Source organism: Triplophysa rosa, linkage group LG22 (genome assembly GCF_024868665.1).
Source record: "Triplophysa rosa linkage group LG22, Trosa_1v2, whole genome shotgun sequence".
Taxonomy (NCBI): Eukaryota; Metazoa; Chordata; class Actinopteri; order Cypriniformes; family Nemacheilidae; genus Triplophysa; species Triplophysa rosa.
The window spans coordinates 14,308,541-14,326,702 of NC_079911.1; the positions used below are offsets into that span (position 1 = coordinate 14,308,541).

General features: G+C 38.3%; 1 protein-coding gene across 2 annotated transcripts in view; it reads right to left on the bottom strand.

Annotated features, from left to right (window-relative positions):
* The window catches only part of robo3 (roundabout, axon guidance receptor, homolog 3 (Drosophila)), a 123,238-nt gene extending 105,819 nt beyond the window's left edge, over nucleotides 1–17,419 (bottom strand). The window contains exon 1 of one of the 2 annotated variants that reach the window (XM_057321164.1): nucleotides 16,821–17,419. In XM_057321164.1, coding sequence (XP_057177147.1) covers nucleotides 16,821–16,977 — 157 coding nt within the window. In that variant the 5' untranslated portion in view covers nucleotides 16,978–17,419. Of the gene's footprint in view, nucleotides 1–3,508; nucleotides 3,589–16,820 lie in introns of those variants that run through there. The other variant, XM_057321166.1, reaches the window with a different exon arrangement.
* Between the last annotated feature and the right edge of the window lie 743 nt (nucleotides 17,420–18,162).

The window sequence follows — 18,162 nt, forward strand, 5'->3', positions numbered from 1 at the left end:
TGCTGGGTTATTTTGAGCGATCTGTTCTGCCATCATGTTCAAAGCATTCGTAATACGAAGACTGAATGCGAAATTAATTAATCTCTTGGGAATTCCTAGAAGCATCTGTCTACACAAAGAAGAATATCTTTAATACTAATTTTGCTCCTAAACAGTCAATGAATAGTAAATCAGTTAGACCAGCAGACTGCAGTTAGAACTATTCAGAATTGGATTACAGACATGTAAAGGCAAAATTAATGTAATAGAAACTATTTGTATAAAAACAATTGATTTGTTAATTTCTATTTATTTTTTTACAATTGTACATGAGGTATTATTTCTAATTGTACTTCACTCGTGAGTATTTAGAAAGATTTGTTATTCTGAAATACGCATTATGTTTATTAATAAACATGTTCGTACTTCATCCGAGAATAGCGCCCTCATGCGCCCAATCTGTTTTACTACAGAGATACTGCGAAATCATTTTAACCACTTTACCGCGAGAGGGCGACATTCTCTTACACTCTTTTACACAAACCGCTGTCTCCCTTTAACGCCACAGTTAAACTTTGGCATTTCCACGAACTGTATTTTGAACAACAATGCCAGTAAACAATACCCCAGCGTCAAGCCTTTGTGTCTTTTATTTTAATAGACTGTGTTTTGTCACAGATAGATATCGACCGGTGTTATCCTGCCTCAATGTCCCACCGGGGGTTAATACAGGCTCCCCGGCCCCGACTCTGCCTGTCTGCCCCCCGAAATGTCAGGCTGCCAAAGACCGCTTTGATGAGCGGCTATCTGAGGCGAACCGCGACCCTGACATTTACCTTCATGTGCAGAGGTAGAGTTTGGGGTCTTTTAAATGCAAAGCGTCAGGGCGCAGGGTGGTCAGGAAAAAACGAGTCCATCTCTCTCCTTCACTCCAGCTCCCTATAATTGGTGTGGTAAATGCTTTAGCACGAAGGGTAATTACATCAGACGCATAAAGAAGAGCACACACTTGAAACGGCATCTTCCTTCAGATAGTGGGAATAGATTGTGTTTCTCTTCGCAGTACGGGTCTTTTCACTGGGAGCCTGTAATGTTGTGACTAAATAAATAATGTGATCAATTATACAGTACGGTTATGTTTAATATTAAAATCACATCTCCTTTATATCGAAATCCCAATTCACAGAGAGGATTTGAGCTTTTATACTACCGCGGTCTCCACAGATCGTTTCTTTATACGCAGAAGGAATAATGTATGAAATCCAGTCAGACTGCACAGTTTCCTGACAATTACCACTGCACTTCCAGAATACATTTAAAATGGCGAAATGCAAATGTTAATTGCTCAGATATCCTTATCCCACAGTAGCCTATTGATCATTTAGGTATAATGCATCATTTTAAAATATGTAGGCCTATGTTATGAAGACAACAATGAAATGCTTCTACAAATGGACCAATAAAAGTGGCTCTCAGAGTCTTAAAAATGTTACCCAAACTCTCTAACTTAACCAAACATCACTTTTAATTTTTAATGTAGGTTTGTAGGTGAAGTGCAGGTTGTGCTTGAATAAATTAGTGGTCATGTTATTAACTACGGCCTTGTTACTGCCCCCATGTGGTTAAAACGAAAATGACAGCCCAGATACAAAGGTTATCGCAATGAAACTTAAGCAGAAGCTCACAAAAAACACGTTACATCCCTTGGATTGGATTTGCTCACATATTCTAATTGTTTGAGGGCAAGTGTCATATAAAAACTTTAAAGGGATAGTTCACAAAAGAAGAACACAAAAGATGATATTTTGAAGAGCGTTGGTAACCGAACAACGGTGATACCATCGACTTGCATTTATTTTGTGTCCATACAATGGACGTGAATTGGTACCGCCGTTGTTTGGTTACCTACATTCTTCAAAATATCTTATTTTGTTTTCTGCAGAAGAAAGTCAGACAGGTTTATAATGAAACGAGGGCGAGAAAATAATGGCAGATTTTTATTATTTTTGGGTGTGTTTTTGTTTCCAGTCACTGAAGAACCCAAATTGACAGTCACTGAGGTCTTCTGCGTTATATTTGATGTGACAAATCAAATAATAAGAGACAGAGGTCCTGGGCAGCTGCTCCTTGCCCCCTCACCCTGTTTCATCTTAGCATCATGAGTTATTCACTCAAATCAATAGCCACTGACCTTTAATACTGACAGAGTGAGAAAAGTAGCTCCAAAAGCCAGCTCCCCACTGCCATCCTGAATCTAAATGCACCTGCCTGTCAGGCCAGGCTTAATATTGCTGACATCCTACTGGGGCGAGTGTCGATCGGTTAGATCCAGAAGTCAGAGTTTTAGAACTTTCGAGTTGGAAAAGCACATTAGTTCAATCTAACCGTGGAACACTGAAGCTGGCGGACCCCGTCGCCCACTGTGATCTCACCTCAAAAGTGAAAAAAGCTTCAAACCCTGTCTCATCATCAAAGAGCATTGTTACTCCACCTCAGGGCCTGTTCCTGTGACAAATAAAAGATCCCGTAGTTTAATCCATCACTTTTCGAAATGTCACGCTGACTAGGTTGGTAATCCTCTGAACCATGGAATCTCCTTGTATTCAAGCAATTGTGTTTTAATGAGTCAGTTGCAGTTTACAAATAGTCTTCGACGTCAGATAACTGAACCTTTGATTCATGTCATCTAGACACTAAAACTACAAAAGAATTACAGAACCGGAACAAACTAAAGCTTGCTATTATGAAACCATAGTGCTAAAGAAAAGACCAATTTTTTTACAAAAGTTTCAGTATTAGACTGTTGTGCCAAGTTAGGTACAATTATAGGTCGAATTCATAACCTTACAATTATCAAGAAAAACGTCTAGTGGGTTCTCAGCAGTATATATATTCAATGACAGGCTGTAGTTATGCTAAATACCTGACTACGCACTATCCATCAATGTCTAGAAATCTCATTTTTCACCTCGCTGAATCACTTTAGATTCAATCTTCAAATCCAAACGTCTCCAAAACATGATATGATAGATGATACATGTGACCTTTCTTTTCAAATGTATTCAAAGGTTAGCGTTTAATTTGCGATGCTGAAGCCGTCCACGAACGTCACTAAACTTGCCGGATCGCCAGCAAACTACCTGAAAGTGGAAAAAGTTGCGCTTTAACTGCAAAATGACATTACATTAAAAATGTGCTGATAGTTTTCCCAACTTATTTCATTAAACGCGTCGAGATTGTGCTGAGTTGCGCTGGAGGATAATCGCATTAAATTAAGTGTTACTTGAAATGACCTGAAAAAGGCGAGGGAAGGAGAGGAAGAGAGAGAGAGAGAGAGAGAGAGAGAGAGAATGACTTCACATAATACACTTTAAGACTAGAATAATGATGAGCTCTGAGCTGTTGAATCTCATTACGGATGTGTGAGAGGGAATCAGAGCACATCTTATCCTTCGATCTACACATGGGAAAAGGAGACCAGAAGCACTTCGGTTCACACACTCCACTGCAATCACACGCGGACACACACCTGAAAACCTGCTCCCCTCTCGATGGCCTGCTGGGGTTGAAACCTTCAGGTCTGGCATTAGCGCTGTAATTGGCCGCAGCAGGAGGCTAATGTGTCCTCTCAGAGACAGACAGACAATGAAACGGTAAAAGAAAGTGAAAGGTTAGTCACCTGCAACAATGGCCGATTAGTTGAAATCCTAACCTCAGACTACTGTAATACCCCAGTATCTGTGAGACTAGGGTTGTGCGGTATGAAGGTATATAACATTGCGACGGAATGAAATGTTAACTGCAACTGCACATTTTGTGTATTCATGGTATGTAAAACAAATTGCACATTAGGCCAAGCGTAAATGAGACTGAGGGTTACGTTTATATGAAAACAACATATTTAAAAACAGAAAATTCTCTCTCTCTCTCTCTCTCTCTCTCTCTCTCTATACTGTATATACAGTACTGTGCGTTAGTATTTTGGCCCCAAAAAGGGTTTTAAGCCAGTTATTTATATTTTCTGCTGTAGTGTGTGAGTAGTAAATATTAGTTTACAGTTTTAAACATTCCTTTTGCCATCATTTTAATAATCCAGTGTTATCTCTGTATGCACAAGGAGTCTGACAACAGCCGGTGCTCCACACGGAGATCTGGTTCTACGATCATCAAGTCTATCTATTATTACCTGAAGGAGGAAAAACTGAGACAAACTAAATCTAAAAGAACTGATGGCAGAAGAAACTTACCTGCAAAGTTACCTGAAATCTATGTGCAAGTGTATCTAGGACAAAAGCTTTTCCTTTAAATGCAGAGGTTGGTCATAGCTAATATTAATTCGAGTTAGTTAATAGAAGTTCATTATTATTTTCGAAAGCATCCCCATTTCACAGAATTTTTACAGACGCGCCTAAAACTTTCCTCAGTACGGTAGCTTTCAAGTAGGTTTCTTCTACGGTCTTATTTTCCGCAGTTATTTTGGATTTAGTTTGTCTCAGTTGTTCCTCTTTCTTTTGTAATGGTAGACCCATTTTTTAAAACGTTCCACATTCAGAAAGCAATGTTCACATAGATTTATAAAAACGGCTAAAACTGCTTTGCTATGCATACTGGGCCAGTAGAACTTTGGCGATGTCACTTTTTAAAGAAATATGCTTTGCGTGCACATGAAGCATATGTGTTTGCACAAACTGTCAAACTGTTTTGTAGTTTTCAAACAATGGTGATTCTATTCTCAGGTACATTTGGTGTCCAAAGTCATTTTTTGTCTGGTTTGGTTAGATGGTCATTATTTTAATCATTCAAACAATTTGTTAAATAAGTGTCCTGGATCACAAGATGTTTCAGGCCATAACAATAATATATATTTATTTTAGTGTCTAGTATCGGTGAACATTTTGATTTCGTGTTATCAAATCATATTAGTAAATGATGTTGTTCCAATATGCATCAACGTGAAAACAAAATATATAATCCTACTTTTCTTTTGGAATATCGCAGTTAATCGAATATTTAGTCAAAACATTTTTTTTCCAGTGGTTCCTTTAGGATCTTTTGTGATGAATAGAGTGGTACATGTTGTAACATTGCATGTTTCATATGTTTAGATTAGAGTATCAGTTACTAAATACATGTTTACTAAAACAGCTATGGAGACACACATCTAGTGTGACATCTCTAAAGATGCCACGTTTAATAGCGCACAGGCTGTGAAAGGAAAGATTTCAGGTCATCGAAACCTTTTTTAAACCTTTTCAAAGTAACTAAATATGTATGCTGTACATGCCTTACAAAGTCTATCTAGAACACCATATCCCTGGTCTTCAGGTGAGCTATCGAACGGCATTGATGCTATCATCCTCTGTAGCTCTCCCAGAGGTGTTGCAGCTGGAGATGGAGTTAGATCTAACCTTTTCTCTGCTTCTCACTCTTATTAAATCCTCTCTGCCTTCTTTTTGCTTTTTGTTTCAATCCCATTTCCCCCACTCTCGTCCTCCTCTGGCAAAATGACTAGTCGAGATTCTTCCGCACGATCCCGTCCGAACACTTGCCCGCTTCATTCGTCGCTGCCATGACAACGCGTGCTCCTTGCGCAAGTCGGGCCAGGTCGCTCTCAGCCAGGGAAATCAGACTAATAAATAGCTTTATGCTAATGTCCGGGGCAGCCGGAGAGTGTAGCTGCCAATCCTAATACACTTATTAAATTTCCATCAGATGCTGAGACACAGAGGGCACTCTACCGGCCCCTGCCCGATCTGACGCCATCGCCCTCTCTTTCTATCTATCTCTCCATCTCAACCACTCAAAGATTTTGTTGTTTATTCTTCTGATTGTTCTTTCTCTCTACACCTGTCTTTCATCTACTATCTCTCAATCTCTCTCTCTCTCTCTCTGTGATTCACGTTACTTTGCAGTTGGACTGTTGATTGCTATTCTTGCAGATTTGAGAAAAACAGATTCAGCTCTGAATCAAGAAACTCAAGCCCCCCGCCCTGGACCCCGATTCGACGTGGGCATTCTGGGTAATGTGGGCTGCTGTCTGTCTCGTTCTCCTGCACTTTTGGGATCCTCCGCACAGTGAGGATACTGCAAAGCTAAAGGTTTTCACAGCTAAGGATCGTACCGGTTCGCTGCAGTATAACAGAGGCTGAATACAAATTGAACTAAGGCTACTTTAACTCAGGTGAAAACACACCCTTTTCTTACAATGCTGACAATGTACAAACCATTGTAGTAAAACAGCAAAATGTGAACTTACAGTTGAAATTCATTTTATCACTTGAAATTAGAAAAACGAGAAATAAACAAATTGGAACACTACACAATATGGCTGACTTTTTAACATGAATGAATTTATTAGTTTACATGAACAATGAACAACATAGTTTTTCAACATTTATTAATTTTTGTTAATGTTAATGTCAATATTGTTCATGTTTGTTCATTGTGCATTAACTAATCCGTTACAAATTTGGATTTGAAAAATGTATTCATAAATGTTATAATTACCACACTCTCAAAAATATCTCTCTCTCCTCTCCACCTATAGCTGGTTTGTGGTGAGCGCACTGCCACCGTTGTACTGTGGCTGCAGTCGCATCATCCAAGTGGATGCTGCACACTGGTCGTGGTTAAGGAGAGACCCCCCTCATATGGTTGTAAAGCACTTTGGGTGTACAGCAATACACAATAACGCGCCATATAAATGCCTCATTCATTCATATTCAAAAAGGACGTGTAAAATAACAACACATTTTTTATTATGGATTTTAAACACATTTTGTGTTGATTATGTGTTAAAAAAGGTACAACACAAGGTTGAGTTAAAAGGCATAATAAAATGTGTTGCCTTCAACTAGACACAAAGATGTGTTCAGTTAAGAACAGGTTGTGTTGTTTGAGTACGTGAAGTCAGATTGCTGAATGCTGTAGAAGTATTGTGTACTGTTAATTTACGTTACCTAATGCATTAAATAATTGTATAACAAATACAACCTTGTTGTGTTACCAAAAATAAGTAAATTAATTAAAAACTAGAATTGTTAAAATTTCTGAAAAAAAAAGAAGTTTACCCATTAAAATGCATTGTCGTGGGTGTGTCTAGAACAGTGTTTCTCAACCTCTGAGCCGGGGACCACTAGGGCCTCAGGATGACTTAAAATGATAAAAAATAACTCCAAACATCTAAAGATCAAGATATCATTTGTGTTTATTTATATTTATAACAGATATACATCAGCTGTGGTTGTGGACAAAGAAATCGAAAAGGTTAAGAAGTGTTTTGAGTTGCTTAGAAAAGCAATAGCATTTCTCTTCTAGTCACATGATTTCTCCATAGCAGTTTAGTACAAATATGAACAATAAGAATAATAACTAGCACATTCAGTGTATTACTGCAAAAACATTCTTTAAAATTCTGTCTGTCTGCACTCTAATCTGCAGTCACGTGACATATCTCGGCATGGTGTAATTACTCAATAGCTCAGCGTGTAAAGATTAGTGTACTGTTATTGTTTACGCTTGCTTCTCTCAGATCCGCAGCAGTCTGAAGAGTGATTATGAGTCAGATTATTAGACCCATTATTAACAGCACAGTGTGTGTGTGTGTGTGCGTGTGTGTGTGTGTGTGCGTGTGCTGTGCGTGTGTGCGTGTGTGTGTGTGTGTGTATACATGGTTTACGAGGACACAAATCTGTGTAATGACATGTGTATGACAACGTAAAGAAACTAAATTACTAAATTATGATTTAAAAAAAAATCAGAACCAGAATCAGAAAGAGCTTTACTGCCAAGTGTGCTCGAACACACAAGGAATTTGTCTTAGTGACAGAAGCTTCCAGTGCACATACAGGTTAAAAAAGTGGCAAGGCACAGGTAACAAAACGTAAAAAATAAATCGAAGGGAAAAATTAAACAATGCGTGCGCGCATATTGGAAAAGGGAGGTTTATGCTGGCAGACAGCTTACTGCCCCCCCTCAATATACACACACGTGCTCTCCCTTTAGGGGGATGATATATGTGTGTGTGCACAAGCACCCATGCAGGACTGACACTGCTGCCCTCCAACGACTTAATTAGTGTTTAAGTGAGAAATACACATTGATTGGCTGGGTGGAGGCTCACCGCAGGCATCAGCTCTCCATACACAGATAGAGAAAGAAAGATTCATCCATCCTGTCCGTTCTCTCTCTCTCTAATCAGTGGCCTCTTAGCAATACAAGTTAATCAATCAATAGCCACTGCAATCACATCTTGGCAAAGACTAAAATAGCCGAGTGGTGGAAAAACACACAGCCATAAATCAAAATGCATGAATAACCGTGGTCACGCATGTCTGCTCTTAAAGCTGCAATCATTACAAAGGTTCTTATGCATGATTACTGATGTATGTATTTGGGTAGATGACTAATAAATGTACTGTATGTATAATGAAGTTTAAAAGTACAAATATTTAATTGATTTCATAAAAAACTCCATGCTTTATAATTGAGAAAGAATTAGGAAACGATAAAAAATAAGATAATTAAATATATGATGTAAATAAATGTTATAATCAGACTGCATATAGTGTGGAAATTGAAAGAAAGAGAAGGAGAGAGAAAGACAGAAAGTTAAGTTGACAAGATAATACACTGTATATATTATGTGAAAAACAGTGACATCCTGCAGTGATCAATACATTTTAAGTACAAATATTTTGTCTCTCAATTTTTTAAAAACTGAATCTGTTAGGATAACAAGACCATTAGGGATAACTTAAAAAAGAACTAGTTTGGTTTTATTGTGAAATCGTTTGAATGTTTAGAATTGTTCACTTTATGCACTTAAACATAATCTTGCTCATCAAATTGACTTCTGATGTTTTCAAAACAACATTATAGACATATGAAAAGCAGTCAAAAGACAAAAGCAAATTTTGTGATAAACAGTAAACTTTTTCATCTAATCAAGTATGCCACTTGTCACAGTAAAATTATTTCTACTAATCTCTTCAAAAAGAACATCTAATTGATTTGCGCTTGTGCAAATCAGCGCGCCTGCATGAATATTCATGACGGTTATTTCCGCACGGTCTGCAATAGCCCAGACAGTAAAAAAAATGTTTGCTAAACTTCCCATTTGCAATGTGCATGCAAATGCATGTCAATTCTATACATCCACATGTTTATCTGGGTAAACACTGGTTTTAATATGCATTACTGGATGTGATTTTATTATGCATAAACGTATGCAAATGTCCGAGTGCGTGTTAACTCATGGACATCTGTGTGTAAGCGCACGAGGCTCTCGGGTTCGACTAGAGGGATCAAACTCATTTGCATAAAAAAGCAGAGGGCACATGTGTAGGGTTGCGGACCGGACTGCTCGACCACAGGCATCACGGACTTCTGTCATTGACTCGTGTGATACAAAGAGTAATAAATGAACTCAGCTCTATCTAACGATGAGAAGGAGGGTTTGGGGTCGTGACCCTTCTCTCTGACCCCTCCATCAGCGCCACTACGAACCCCACACTATCATTGACTTCACGCCTGTTTGAGTTTTCCCCAAAGGACCGTACAACAAGGAATGACACGCCGTTCAATTGAGCTTCCAGGAAATTATGTTTCTCTGCCACAGAAAAGTTAATGAAATGTATTATGTTGTAATTGAATGATATAATCAGACTGCATACAGTGTGGAAAATTGAAAGTAGGAAAGAAAGAGGTAGAGAGAGAACGAGAGAAAAAAAGAAATTGTTTTCAAACTAAGTTTGATTGACAGGTTTATATAAATTGTGAGAAAAAAAGCACATGGCCTATGTCATCAATCATACTCGAGGCATGTATGCGAACAATTTTGCTCATATGCACACATAAATACAGACACTATCACAAATAAGCATTAAAACCACTCAGTCAATTCAAAACAATTACTCAAGAGTAATGACACACGTGAATCAAACTGACATTCAAATAGGATGTAATCTATTCATTATTATGATATGAAACATTGGCTTAGATCCTTGTATGATTTTATAATCTAAATCTCCCTTCCATGACACATTTTGACAGCAATGCCCTTCACTACGTCCCTAAAATCCTACGAGTGAAGAAGCTGAGCAGAAGGGTCATTTAAAGTCCTTTGAATATGCATGCGATCACCATTGGGTTGCCAGGTCTTTGGAGAACCCTCCTTTCCTGCACTAGTCACCTTCACCCATGCAGCTGATTTCCATGCACGTTTTGATATGTACATAACTCTGCATATCATCTGGAGCCGCAGGGGCTATTAAAACCCAGGATTAGCTTGTCGGCAACAGGGAGGAGTTGCGGAGGACATCGAGAGAATAAGTTTGTGTCTGATTAAGCTTGAGGGATCTCATCTATCCACGCAGGAGCAGAAATGACAGTCATTTGCTGCTACATGACACGTCGCTCTTCACAATGTTATTCATAGCCTGACACTCTGAAGGACTGATATAGGGGAAAGAAATCTCTTGAAATAATGTGAGAGGCAGCGAGAGACAGATAGATTAGGTAGGAGGAGAGAGAATGAGGTGTGAAATAGATAGGCAGATAGGTAAGACGGACAGACAGCAAGGTAGAAGAAGAAAGAAGTGACATTCAGACAGATGGACAGATAGACAGAATTTAACATAGACAGGCAGACAGAATGTAAGATAGATAGACAGACAGACAGAATGTAAGATAGACAGACAGACAGACAGACAGACAGACATAATGTAAGATAGCCAGACAGAATGTAAGATAGATAGACAGACAGACAGACAGACAGAATGTAAGATGGACAGGCAGACAGACAGAATGTAAGACAGACATACAGACAGAAAGAATGTAAGATAGACAGACAGACAGAATGTAAGACGGATAGACAGACAGACAGAAAGAATGTAAGATAGACAGACAGACAGACAGAATGTAAGATAGCCAGACAGACAGAATGTAAGAAAGATAGACAGACAGACAGAACTAAAGACAGAACTAAATGTTATGTGTGTATGAGTCTCAGGCAGCGAATATGATTAGTGTGTTAATGATGGTGACATCTTTTCGTATGGCAACAGATGTGAGGCTCACTTGAATTCCAGGGTGTGTTCTAGTAATGAATAAACATTTGTACTGTGTCCATGCCGTTTCATTTATAAACACTGCACACCTAATACCAGAGGAGGAAAAGGGGTACGATTTGAATGTTTAAAATTATCATCATCCAACAAACATTCATAAAAGTAGCAATGGTCATAGCAGAACTACAGCTTTACCTGTGTTTGATAAACATGTGGTTATCTAGACATGATTACCCATAAACGGCCTCAGTACACAGATAATGAGCTTCTGAATGAATGGTTTCACTACTTCATTCTGATTGGCACTTGAGTTCCATTGTCCACAGCAATATTGAAAATACAATCAGCCCCAATCACAATTTCTACCCAATAAAAAATTCTAGAGCTTTAATGGGAAGTTTAGAAAACAAACTTAAAAATTAAAATGTATACTAAAAAAACAATGAAGATAAATCGCTGCTAGTTTTTTGTTCTACAATTTTGGTTTCACACCATAGGACACATTTATGTGTCAACTACCCAAATATAAGCAAATACTAAGAAATATGTTGGTTTTTAATTGTTTTAGCCTTTTTAGTACTTGTTTTGTCTTGCTTGTTGTAAAGAGACAGTTCATACAAAGATTTAAATTCTGTCATCATTTACTCACCCTCAAGTTGTTCCAAATTTTTATACATTTCTTTGTTCTGATGAACACAGAAAAAAGATATTTGGAAGAATGTTTGTAACCAAACAGTTCTTGGCCACCATTGACTACCATAGTAGGAAAAATGACAATGGTAGTCAAAAGTGCTCCAACACGGTTTGCTTCCTTACAATCATAAAAATATCTTCTTTTGTGTTTAACAGGATTAAAGACATTTTAAATAACATTTTTTCTACAATGGCGCCTCAAAACTGTTTGTTTCCATATTATGTATCTTTGTGTCCAGCAAATTTTCATTTTTGGATGAACTGTTCCTTTAAGTCATCTTGAGGCCCCCTATTGGTTGAGAAACACTGTTTTAATCCAACTTTAAATGAACTAGTTAAACTTAAAATAAACAAGTCGAGCATCCTGTGTACATTCCTCTGACAGAACCAAGACTTCTAAAATAAAATGGTATGGTATCCATAGTTTTCAATACAATACTGTATAGCTACAGTTATTATTACTAAACCATAGCAAAATGTGAAGAGCTCAGATACAAAACCCTCTAAAAGCCACCTCTGTCAAAAATGAGATTACCATGTTGAGTGAATGCTCTCCACACATAGTATACGTTACTCAAATAATTAAAAAACACGCTAAATACCACACTCTGACCGGTCTAAAAATGTAATGTAGGAGCCTGTTAAAAAGTTGTCTGACGGACGGGGTTTTGCATCTGAACTCTTCATATTAAGCTTCCAGAATCCTCCAGTCACCTTTATGAAAACTATAGATACCATGCTAAATGTTTGAAAGGACGATTAAGCAGCATATGTTTTTAAATCTCTCCCCATTATCCATTTACATGTAAGAATGCTAACAGACCTGAACAAGTATGAAGATGTACAAGCGTCAAACCATGATAAATAAGAGTTTTGCTGCTTCAAAGATGCCTTGTCTACACCCGGAGGGAATAAAAGACACGTGAGATGAGGGAGGGTTGAGCCCACTTGACCTCTGTGAGCACACAAACACACACATTAGCACAGCGGGATTAGAACACGGCCCCGTTACCCCCGACAACAACACAGCCAATTAGAGAACATGGAATCAGCCCCCTACAGACTCCGAGATTGATAAAAGGACATAAAGCACTGTTTGATTATAAAGCACTTTTGTTATTGTACAAACATTCATTGTGTCACGGTTTATGACATTACACATTAGGACCCAATAGGCCAGCAAGAAATGATACATATCCTAAAGAACAGCACAGCATGAAAACGCTGACTAGGCTTGGACCGAATCAAATCCACCATCTAATTTATACGGCCTCAAAAATACAGTATGTTTACGGACAAACTAATTGAGATTTATAAAGCGGGAGGACAGGCTGTCACCGGCTCTGTCATACATTGAAACTGAACGGCTTTATTATAACGTGTATATTCGACACATTCACACACAGAACCGCAAAGCCTCAGGATTCCATTGGAAGCTCACGGGCTCAGGTGCAATGCGCTCCCTCACATGACCAAAGTCATTTGCTGTCAGAATTCATTGCGTTTTCATGAATTTATATTCATTGTCAGATTAGTCATTGAAATAAGCTGTCGTGACAGGCGGGATCGTCAATGAAAATTTCATTTTCCTGCGTTGGGTCAATTACCATTCTGAAAAACAGAGACCGTTACACAAACCGAATCAAAGGTGGGTGGACGTTCATGCTCTCCGGAGCGAAAATGAAAAGATACGTATATATGCAAAGATGCTTATTGGAGAAGTTTATTTAAAACTAAACTTTAAAAATGTTATAAAGATTTTAGTTAATACACCTTTAATATACCATGAGGTTAATTTTTGAAAAATTTATTTTCGTTGTGCATCTATACCTCACTGCTGATCCAAAGTTGACAGACATTGTGCTTTCTCTGGAAACGAACTCATGATTTTGTTATTTCTGGTTCATCGTTCTACCAGTTGAGCTACAGTAACTTGTGAAAATAACTATAAAGTGTGCCACTGTTAACAAAAACACACCGACACCAGAAGAGTCCTAGACATGTCTATGTGAATTCGCCTTTATTTCCTGGGTTGAAATCATCAGGCGCTATTGATTTTTAGCCCATCTTCGATTCGGCAGCAGGCTGAGTACTCCTCTTATAGAATTCAGCACAATGTAATGGTGACTGCAGTGGACAAGCTTATTGGTCAACATCACAAATATGAAACACTCAAAAATAGGCTGTATGTAATAGACCTGGCCGTGCTCCATTTGATCTCTAGAAACACTAATAAGGATGCCAATGCACACACACACACACACACACACACACACGCACGCACGCACGCACGCACGCACGCACGCACACACACACACACACACACACACACACACACACACACCACTCAAGTACCCATAAACTCATATAGACTTTATTATACACAATGTGATGCTCTGATGAACCCATTATTTTTCATGTCATGTCTAACATTTTTATATATGCTATAGTAAAAGACTTGATCTTTAAGTTTATAAACTAAACATTGATACAACTAATAAAAATGCTAATACAAGGAAACGTGCCAGTGCAATAACAATCAGTTTAGACAATGCCAAAGCTATTAATAAGGATCTCAGCAGGCTCAAAATGCACGGACAGAGGCCAAATAAAAACGTCCTCTACAATACACACGCAGCAGGAGGCAAAATTCTAATTCATATCTGTCAGCAGATGGAGAGGTGTTGCCCAGTGTTGGGCTGTGTGTGTGTGTGTGTGTGTGTGTGTTTGTGTGTGCGTTTTCTTTCAATCAATGCTGTGTTGGCAGTGTTCAGGGAAAAGGACAAGGGATGCACTGGTTTTGATCATGTAGCATCCAAACTCTCTCTCTCAAACACACACACATAGTGGCAGCAGTGGTCTCGCTGGTGCTACAGTCTGAGTATTATCAATGCTCAGTGAATCAGATAACACAAGCTGAGATAAGCTTCTTTTCTGAGTTACATTTCACAAGCAAATGTACCTCCTAGTGTACATGTCCACCTCTGAAAAAAGACCCTCTCCTCCTTTTTTCTCACCGTTTCAGTCAATCCCTCTATCTCCACAAAGCAGCTTGGTATGAAACTACAAGTTACCAGGGAGTCCAGAGCACAGAGTTAAGCATGGGAGAGTAATGGAGGAAAACAGTTATAGAAAAAGAAAGAAAGAAAGAAAGAAAGGAAGGAAGGAAGGAAGGAAGAAAGAAAGAAAGAAAGAAAGAAAGAAAGAAAGAAAGAAAGAAAGAAAGAAAGAAAGAAAGAAAGAAAGAAAGAAAGAAAGAAAGAAAGAAGTGTGTGAGAGAGAGAGAAAAGGGAAGAAAGAGAAAAGAAAAGAGAGAGAGAACTGAAAAGGAATTAAAGAAAAAAAGAGAAAGAGAAGAGTAATGTAGAAGAATGAAAATAATAGAGAAAAATAGAACAGCAAAAAAGAAAAAGAGAAAAGTAAAAGAGAAAGAAAGAGAGAAAGAAAGAAAGAAAGAAAGAAAGAAAGAAAGAAGTGTGTGAGAGAGAGAGAAAAGGGAAGAAAGAGAAAAGAAAAGAGAGAGAGAACTGAAAAGGAATTAAACAAAAAAAGAGAAAGAGAAGAGTAATGTAGAAGAATGAAAATAATAGAGAAAAATAGAACAGCAAAAAAGAAAAAGAGAAAAGTAAAAGAGAAAGAAAGAGAGAAAGAAAGAAAGAAAGAAAGAAAGAAAGAAAGAAAGAAAGAAAGAAAGAAAGAAAGAAAGAAAGAAAGATCAGATATCTCAAAAAAAGGAAGCAAAAACATGTTTGTCAGTTGAGCTTCGGTACAGAAAGTAAGTTGTTGAGATGAAAGAAAATAAGTGTGAGACTGTGATGAGTATGAATGGAGGCGTGTGTTTAGGAAGTATGTGCTATTGATCTGAACAGTGTGACATACATGAAAGCTCGTTAAATGAGCATCAAGGTAAAATAACCTCCTACCAATTACCTTAACCCAAACACAGGCTCACTGGACTCCCTGTCATTACCTCCTCTGAGGAGAACGACACAGCGGGAGATCCCATTACACACGTTGCTTAAGTGCCTGCTGCCAAATAGACTTTGACACATTCTGTGACAATGGAAGAAACGCATCCATACAGATTCGCCAAGTCATTCAGAATCCAGAAGAATGTGTTTCTTGCATACAGAAAGCTTATGTAAAACAGACCTACACTTTTTACAGAAATACTTTTTTCCCTAAGGCACAGATGGGAATAGAAAGTCAATGTCTGTATAACTGAATTAGCATCAGTTTTTATTATGGATCTGTTTGATTGATTACAAAATAAAATGAAGCATCTCATTAATGTCCAGCAATACTTTCGAAAATTTAACAAACACGGCAGTACTCGGAACTGGAGCTATATGTACTTTGAATGTATATATTACACAGCATGCCTCCTATAAATCTAATTCAAAAAGCAGATAAACTGACTTCTCATATGCGGTTTGACAGTTTTAGCGCTCGTGACTCATATTCATTTAACCAGTCAGTTTAATAGTGACCATAAATATCTCAGCAATCACCAAACTCATTCATTCTATCATCAATTACTTATCACAATAATTGAGAATCATAGCCATCAAATAAAATAAAAAAATACACAGAATTCACATCAGCTATCTGTGAACAAAACTTTTTTAGACGATCTGAGTAACACAAGTTCTGGGATACAGTGACAGATCATGCACACATCTAACGATTTAAATCTCGCTATAGTCAATAATACTGTATCTTATGCTTGTGTTTTTAGTTGTAGTTGTTAACCCCGTACAATAAGCTTGTATACTCATAACAAAGAACGACAGAATTTACAGAATTGGCATATAAATGCAAAATATAACACTTATGATTGTGAATGAACATTAGCTGATGTATTACGATCCAACACTAACTAACAATAAAACAACTTCCCTATACTTCAAAATTAACACTAACAAAGATTTAAAGACTGTTAGTTCATGACCTCAGCATTCATTTATGTTAACATACAGAATCTTATTGAAAAGATCTACTGTAGTTTTTCTCTCGATAAATCACAACAGGACACTACAATGAAATATTAAGAAAAAAATGATGCTCTTGCATCCTCACCATTGACGCCGGTAAGGTTGGCCCAGTCCAGCATAGACGAGTTAAAGGAAGGGATGGAGGAGATGTTGAAGAACAGGTCAGTTCCATTGGTGGCGTCACGGATGGTATCGGTAAAAAGGTTCATCTGCAGGAGCGTCTTTATCAGGTACCGCAGCATCTCTGCTTCAGCTACAGAGGGAATGCTACCCCTCTTCTCTATATGTGCTCTACCCTCTCTCTCTTTCAGTGCGTTTGATGGTCTTTTGCTTCTTTGAACGAAGCTGAAAGAGGATATCTGAGTCTCCCAGAAAGATACAAGCAAGTGTTTTTCTTCAGTTCAGTCCTGTAGGAAAATTCTAATTGTGCGCAAATTCAGCAGTAAAAGTCTAAATCAGGTGTTCAAAAAAGTAAATTGAAACTTTTCTCATTAGTTCATATCGCTTGGGGGGTCTCAATGAGGGGGGCACCCCTCTTCCATTCCCCTGTTGTTCTCCGGTCGTGGAACGTGTTGAAATCGTCCTCTTCTTTTGTCCTTTGTCACATAACTTCACACGCGTTTGTCCTCCAGCACAAAAACACCTCGTTCGTGTAAAAGAATCTGGCTATCTGATGACCCTACCGAAATGCTGCTCTTTTTCCCAACCCCTCCCACTGCTTCTCGCTCCATCTCACACCCTCTCCTCCTCTCTCTCTCGCTCTCTCATCCCTCCCTCTCTCATCCTCTGGCTTCCTGTGATGGTGTGATTGAGTCCCCAGGGGTCACCAAAAGAAGGGAGAGCAGGTGCTGTCGGCAATAAATGTTTAATTATTGGATTAATAATCATCCCTGGAGGCATTGATAAACAGGAGAATAAACCGGCCGGCAGATAGGTATACACGAACGCATTCTCGCAGACGCATGCTCACGCAAACAAACAAACATGAGGCAGCACAAACTCCAGCCGTCTGGCAATATGGTGAAAGCTGATGTGTCAATTACTGCTACATTGTCTTTTCACAACAAGGAGCCAACTGTGATCTCACACTGTGATGTGTTCTTACAGTAATAGACTTTTTCAAGAAATTGTGGGCAATTCTCGGAAGGCTTTGATATGTGTACGAAATCCTAAAAGAGATTGCTTTGAAACGGTTTCTCTAGCCATAGGAAAGAAAAGTCAAAAATGAGATCTCTTTAATATCTCAGTTATGTCTTAAAGGGGTTGTTCATTCAAAAATGAAGGTAGTTGCATCATTTACTCACCGTGATGTCATTAAAAACATGTATGACTTTCTTTCTCGTGCAGAACACAAAAGAAGATATTTTGAAGACTGTTGGTAACCAAACAACATTGGCCCCCATTGACTTCCATTGTATGGACACAAA